Raw genomic sequence first — 7,777 nt, 5'->3', positions numbered from 1 at the left:
GAGATGGTTTAGATTCTAAATGTCAATAAGATGGCTATGCCCTCACATATGTGATATGCATTTATGACAAGTTAATTAATTTATGATTCATTCTGTTTTGAGGTAAACCATAGTAATTCCCTACACATTTTTGATAATGGAGAGCAAAACTGGTTAGACAAGCTTTCCAGAAATGTAGTGGTGCAACTAACATATAAAAAAAAGTTGTTGAAGTGAAAGCTACAGCTTGAAATGAACTTCGTAAGAAACAGAATTTTCATGTCTTTGGGTTAATCATAGGAGGCATGGGTTCCTTTAAAATAAAAGAAAGCAATCCATTTGAAACTGCAGAACATTTAAGCTTACGCATGTAATTCAAAGGTTCCCCAACAACGACGACAGTATCACCACACAAGAAAACAATCAGCGCAGATATATAAAATTCCTATATGCATGCATTGCCAAATACAGGCCAAAGTTCTAAAGCCTGGGTAAAAAGTTTAGCTTTGCACCACATACTACAGCTCAGGTATTTTCACTTGCCAAAGATTTCTATTTGACTTTTCTTAGATGACCTTAGATTTAGCAAGTATCATACCCGTGTAAATTTTAATTTTTGTGTAGGCAAATACCCAATTTAATTCATGTCTTTAGACGCAAACATGTTTTAATTCCTTTCTTCCTAAGGTTTCAGATTTACCTTCTAAAACCCTGTTCAATAAAAAGCATGGTTCTTCTATTAAGTTTTTAATAAATTTGGAAAACCATTACTTTAGAATAATTAATTTTAATGCAATAGTTTTATTGATCTGTGAAACAAATCAAATGCCAAAAAAAGGGTTAAACCCAAATCAAATGCAAAATTCTTTATAAATATACTGTTTGAACCTCATACATTAAATGAACAAAACAATACAAATCTCAAAGTTCACTGAACAAAAGCTGAAACTAATTGCAGTATTAGATTAGAATATCCGAGATGGCTTGCCCATGGTGGTCTTCAGATAAAGGCAACGTACCTGCATCATTACATTTGCATTCAAAAGCCATTCAGTGACTGTGTTTGTGTCGAAATAAAACTACTACACTGAAACGTGTTAATCCTTGAACTGTATCCAATGTGCATAGTCAATTTTAGTAGACCTAGACATAATAAAAACAAACCAAAAGCTTGGCATAGTAGAAAACTTACATTTTGCCAGTTTTTCTTAAGCAAGGATACCAGAAAGTTGACACTCAGCTGGACATTCTGAAATATTTGCTTTTCCTCCATGCCACAGTTACCCACAGCAACACCCATACAGAGAACTTTCTTCAATTGGAACTTGATCGTAGCTTTGTTTTCATTTACTTTCCCCTCCAATGACTCTTGATGTGACACCAAAGTGGGAAATTTACCTGCCTTGTTTAGACCAGGACCAAGAAGTCGAGGAATCTGCTTAATAATTGCTTCTGATGCAAGAAAAGCATGATATTTCTTTGCAAGCTTCTTAACCAGTTTCTTGTTCTTGTTCATTTTCTTTAATCCTTCCACATCCATATAGTCCAGACCTATTTTCTCAGCCTGTCATTTTGAATTGAGGTCAAAAATTATATGAAAATTGAAGTTGTTTACAGACATGCTGAAGTCAACAAATGCTGCAGTATCCTATAAGATGTATGCAGGTTTTACACATAACAAACAATAAGCCAAAAACAGGACATTCAAATGGATGTAGAAAAAAATGTGGAATGCATAGTTCAAAAAACCTCAGATACCGGTTCTTGCAGAAAATGGCCAGGTCCGGGTCCGGGTTTTGCCCAGTCCTGGTCCAAGCCTGGTTCGACCTGGGTCCCACCCAGGTCCTGCCCAGGTGGCAGGACCCACAGGGAACCCAGCCGCCTGGGCAGGACCCAGGTGGGACCCAAGTCAAACCTAGGCGGACCCGGGTGAACCCAAGCCCATGGGTTCCCAAAAACAGGGCCCATGGGTCAGAAAACTAACAAACAAATAAAAACAGTTTTTTTAATGCTTTTTTATACTTCACTGTGTCATGACATTTTCACATTTTGAAACTTGAATATTATCTTTTTTGCAAATTATGAATATGATATTACATTTACGATATATGAATATCAGAATATTTACTGGCATTGGCAATTATGGATTTATGATTTATGATCCATCTGCTATCATTTATGTATCATTGTATGGGAAAGTTACATTGTATGTTTGAACTGTGAACATATATATTTATAATTTTGATGTTTGAACATATATATAATATATGACATATGTATATATATAATATATATATAATTAAAAAATATATATATTTGAACAGATGAACCCGTACCCAAGAATTTATTTTTTTGCCGAATCCACGAATCCGTACCCGAACCCGAACCTGAATCCGAACCCAAACTGGTAACTTAGCAAACAACTACCAAGTTAGTTTGCAGCTAAGAAAATCGCCCATTGACTTCCAAGCCGAATTTTGCCAGGTTTATTATAGGTTAAAGAATTTAAGATTTTTTAAGTTTACACAGGTTTGCGAGTTGCAGAGTCCAAGTAAAAGTTGAGTCTGACAAATTTTGCTGAGTTGCGAGTTTTTGAACTATGAGGGCATATATAATACAACAAAAGAAGCACACAAATATGAAAGCAAATTCAAAACAAAAGTTCCTTTCTGTTTCAGCATCAGACTGTATTATCCTCAACATGTGTAATTTTGCTGGTCATGACGCAGCACAGCTCAGCTTTACTTATTAAAAAAATCTTAAAGGCAGGGTTATTGTGTGTTGAAAGACTTACACTGATAGTTTGTCTAAACAATGGTACAAGCAACCTGCCATATGACAAAGCATTGAACAGATTATACTGATAGCTTGATAAAACAAGCATCCTACTCCATTGGAAATTTAACTAGCCATAAAAGGAAAAGTAAGGTCGGGTTACTTTTGGAAAAACTGGTAAAAAAAATCATAGAAAAGGTAGTGACCTTTAAAAAAAGGTTAAAATCAATTCAAAAGATAAGGTTAAAATCAGGTGAATAGCTGAATATTATATTTGTGATAAAAAGATGCTTTGTGACAGTTAAAAAAAACTGGTTCAAACAAGTGACCTTTAGAATAAGTGGTTTATATATATAGTCTTAAGGTGAGGTAGAATGCAGATGAATGGTTGAATATTTTTAAATATGAAACAATGATGACTTATGGGGCATTACATGTTCAAAAAACTTTGCTCACAGGAAATAGACTACAGATAGGCAAGCCCTATGAACTTCTTCTACCCTACTAACCAACTATTCAAAATTAATTTGGGCTTGTGTATTAAGTGGGTTCCTTACCTTGTGAGGATTGCAAATGTGAATGAGAAAAAATACAAGCGGTATAATGACTATTCATAATTCATAGAGGTCATCCTGATAGGCTAAAAATAATCCTAAAAATCCTTAAAAAATTAAAAATCTAATCCTGTTAGCTGCTGCCAATTTTAAATTGTTTGACAATACAAGGTGTTACAGTAATTAGTACTCTTTGACTTAAGCTTACTTAGGTCATGTTACTTTCAGTGTCTCAGGTTATATGATGAGGACACATGCCATGATCTTGTTTTATCCTCGCCTAGTGTTTCTTAGGTTTTGCTTTATTTAGCTTGTAGTTTTTCTTTATAAGCATTCATTGTAGCATTATTATTCATTCAGTCAATTCAGTTTTGTATAATCAATGGATCAATCATCTTTTGGTCTCCATAGTCTTGTGATCTCTCTCGTTCTGTGACAGGTGTTTGTTTACAGATGATCTTCGGGAGCTGTGGGTCGAGTGATCAACTCCAACACAAAGTATACACTATCTATCTACTACTAAGTTCATGGTTAATAACTAAATATGAAACAAACAAATTGGAAGAAGATCACAAGAGTATTGTGGGTAGATATTGAAATTATAAAGCAAACAAAAAAGACAGATTAGAAATAAAAATTTGAAACAATTAAATGGAGTCAAGCCCACAGTAGCATGGTGTGTAGAAATGAAAATTACGAAACAAATAAATGAGGAAAAGCCTGAAATAGCATTGTAGTAGTTACGATAATTATGAAAATAGTAAATAGGGAGAAGCCCACAATACCATTGCGGTTAGAAATAAAAATTATGTAACAAGTAAACATGGAGAAGCCCACTTTAATATTGTATGTAGAAATGAGATTTATAAAACAAGCAAACAGAGAGAAGCTAGAAAGGAAACGCAACGATTGAATCGAGACGAAAGCAAAAGGCTACGATCTAAGAAACAGCTTTAAAAAAGGCCTCAAATTGTGGACAACATATTCCTAGTTCAATGTCATGTGAACACACCTCTTCAACATGCTGGGCATCCCCAAGCATGCAGAGCTTCATCTTGGGGCGAGGGATGTGGGGGAGCTTAACGGAGCCACTGAAGCGCTTGTCCTTCTGGGGGTCATAGTTCTTCAAACCTATCTGCAGCTCTATCGTCTCCACAAACTTTCTCTTTTTTTCCTTGCTGTCTGCCACCAGTCCTGTTATCGCCTCCCTCAACACATCACTCTGAAGCTTACTGCACAATCACGCATACATACATATCGCATTAGATTAGCATTACATATAGCATCCTTCAGCTTAATCCTTTAGACGAATTTCAGAGCACACATACCTCATCCTTGTTACTGCCGCACCGAAACCCCTGCTCGTGTCTTGCCCTAACAGATGGGCCGAGAGATTGAAAACCTAAAAAGAAAAGGGTTTTGGTTTATCCTTCTCTCGTTTTACTCGTCTTCACACACGGGTACCATTATTGATTTAATGCTCGATAAAAAATAATAAATAAATGTGAATTTCTTTATGGGGTATTGGCATAGAGCGATAGTTAAGGTGTAGTGCTGTTCTTGTTGGAGTGTTATTGTAGAAAGCTTTTATTGAGAATGAGATTTTTTATTTATGATTTTGCATATTCATAATTTAAAATCAAAAGTGTATGTTTTAAAAGAAAGTGAATTCTTATATTGAGTAGAATTATTGGCAATGTATTATAGTTGTTTCACGTATGTATTAATAGAATGTAGATCGGAGTTTAAATTACAGTTTAATTGGGTAACATTATATTTTAAGTGACAAGATCATCATGAAGGTTGTACATGTGTGCTTAATATCCATGAGTGCAAATTGTATGGAGAATCATTGGAAATGGATGGAAGTGGATCTTTTTATAGTCCACGATATCGGATGATCTATTTTTGGGTCTATAGATGGTTTGTAGTATATGAGACTACCCTATACTCTATGTAAGAGGCATCTAAATAAGCTACAAATGACGCATGCATACCCTACCCCTTGCACGATTTGAACTTATGACCTCTCCTACAAGAGTACAAGTTGCTTCTGTATGCGGGAAAAGCGGGTCGATAGAACTCAATATGTGAAAAATGGAGCTCTATGGAGCCTTGCTCACACACCCACATGACTTCTTGGTGCAAGCTATGGAGTTATAAAGCATAACTCAACTTCCCAAGGATGGTTCCATGGTTCTCTATCTTGCACGGTCCCTCAAACCAATGTTTTTGCTCTCAGATCACTGAGCAAAATGGTTTAGGGATGACAAATGCAAGAACGAGGGATGTTTTTTATTGATTTAATATGGGATGCATCCTAAGCTATGTATGATTCTAGAAATGCAATAAACTAGCTATAAGATGACAAGATTAGTAAACAAATACTATCCTAGCATACTATATTAGTCATGATTTAAACTATATGATAAGGAACATATTCTAAAATTGCATATTTAGATTAATTCCTGATTTAAAAGAGAGACTAAATGATGAACATAAAATGAGATATGAAAACTTGAATGGATTTGAGTATAAGTGAGATGCTAAAGTCTTGGATGATATGAAAATGGAGGGATGAGAGCTCTATTTATAGCAAAAATAGGGCAATGGATGGCCAGGATTGAAAGAGGCAATCAAGGGTTGAGTTTGAAAGTTGGGAATCCATGTTTGCAATTGGCACCAATGAAATGGTGACAATTGTCAACATAAGACTAGGTTGAGGGGAGAGGTAGGAAGCATTAAATGCTTGAGAAGACCTCATGGTTACCCTAGGGGTTAAGGGTTAAGGTTAAGTTAGGGTTGTCCATTGGATAAAGCTTTTACCCAAAGGATAAACTCTTGTGCAAAGGTTTAAGGATAACCATGGTCAAAGCAATAAATGCTTGATGAGACCCTTGGGTTACATGGAGGTTGGGTTTATGGAAATTCTTTAACCATGTAAGAAGGTTTGAGTTAACCATTAATGGTTATGAAGACTTTGGGGACAAATTTGTAAGAGTCCTTCCAAATTTGGGGGCATTCAACAAGTTAGTTTGTTGAATGGATAAAGGCTTTAATGCATTTTGAAGACTTTACTCCAAATTTGAGAAGCGACCTCCTCAAATTTAGGGGAAAGGGATAATGGATGGGTTTTGGGTTAATTGATTAGGTTTAGAAGAATTTTAGAAGAATTAGGAATAGGATTTAGGATGCAAGTGGGAGGTGTAGGATTTTGCAAGTGGGTGAGGGAAAATAGGTTTTATTAAAATAAATTGCTTTATTTCAATTTGGTTGTAATTAAATAAATTAGATTTATTTAATTTAGGATAACTATTTTAATTAAATTTGAATTTAATTAAAAAGTGGATAGGGGCTTTAATTGAATAAAATGAATTATCTTATTAAATGGTATAGTGAATTTAATTGAGTAATTTACTTAATTAAATAGAGGAATGCGGATAATTTAATTAAATTGGATTTAATTAAACATAGAAATGAACATAAAATATTCATTTAGGAATATGGTCATTTTTATATGTCTACATTTTGCCCCTCTTTGAAGTGACATGTGTGCACGTGTTATTTCAAAGAAAATGGTGTGTCGTTGCGATTTTATGATCGATATTGTTTTTTATGATTTTTAAGTCGTGTCCCAGATTCGATAATTGATGGTGATGCCCCCTCGGGAGATGAATCAATATTTTGAAAATTTTGATTTGATTGGATGATTTGTGTTTGGTGTGTATGATTTTGGCTATGTGAAACATTTAAATTGATTCATCTCCTGATAATTTACACGCTTTAGGGTACAAGGGAGACCGCAAGCAAATTACATGCCCATTTCCCTAACCCTAATTTCATTTTTCTCCTATAAAAGGGGAAAAGTGCTTTGATTTGATTCATTTGTGCATTGTTGACTTTTGAGAAAGAGATTTTGGAGAGAAGTCAAAATGCCCATTCAGTATTCTAGGCTTCATTTTGAGCGAGTTCGGAGGTATCGGAGACCTGCCACATATGGACCACTAGTAAGTCAACCTTTTTGACCCTTTCTTGATTTTTTATTTTGTCGTTTTGGTCAGTTTTTTGGAATTTTTCACGCGGGGTTCACGGTTTAGCGCATAGGGGTCTTAGATTAGCGCATACAAAAACTATTGGAGCGCATGGGGGTTTAAATTTTGGGTGCGTCTGAACTTTTAGGGTAGCGCATCTATTTTCTAGGTTAGCGCCTTATGTTTCTAGGTTAGCGCATGGTCTTCAATTAGCGCATTAGGGGCACAGGGTAGCGCAAAAAGTGAAAAGGTTAGCGTGTCGGGTTAACCTAGCACATAGGTTGCACAGAAGCTCGCATGTGTAGGGGGAAGTAGCGCATAGATTAGATCTAGCGCACAGGGTTAAATAAGTAGAGCGGTCGTAGGATAAATTAGCGCATAGAGTTAGTCTAGCGCATAGGGCGGATAGGATAGCGCGTAAAGAAAACAGTTTAGCGC

General features: G+C 35.5%; 1 protein-coding gene across 1 annotated transcript; it reads right to left on the bottom strand.

Annotated features, from left to right (window-relative positions):
* Positions 1–827: 827 nt before the first annotated feature.
* Positions 828–4,820, bottom strand: LOC131043289 (large ribosomal subunit protein uL1). Its single transcript, XM_057976484.2, has 4 exons — positions 4,637–4,820; positions 4,321–4,540; positions 1,172–1,543; positions 828–998 (listed from the first exon to the last, which is right to left on the bottom strand). The coding sequence occupies exons 1-4, from the start codon at positions 4,639–4,641 to the stop codon at positions 945–947; spliced, it is 651 nt and encodes a 216-aa protein (XP_057832467.1). The 5' UTR covers positions 4,642–4,820; the 3' UTR covers positions 828–944.
* Positions 4,821–7,777: the final 2,957 nt, after the last annotated feature.

The sequence above is a fragment of the Cryptomeria japonica genome, chromosome 5 (genome assembly GCF_030272615.1).
Source record: "Cryptomeria japonica chromosome 5, Sugi_1.0, whole genome shotgun sequence".
In the NCBI taxonomy this organism is placed as follows: Eukaryota; Viridiplantae; Streptophyta; class Pinopsida; order Cupressales; family Cupressaceae; genus Cryptomeria; species Cryptomeria japonica.
Note: the sequence above shows the minus strand (reverse complement) of the source record. Positions and strands in the feature narration are given on the sequence as shown.

Coding starts and splice junctions, on each gene's coding strand:
- LOC131043289 (XM_057976484.2), bottom strand. Junction 1,544..4,320: donor ATGCCCAGCATGTTGAAGAG/GTGTGTTCACAT, acceptor TCAAAATGACAG/GCTGAGAAAATAGGTCTGGA. Junction 999..1,171: donor TTAAGAAAAACTGGCAAAAT/GTAAGTTTTCTA, acceptor GTAATGATGCAG/GTACGTTGCCTTTATCTGAA.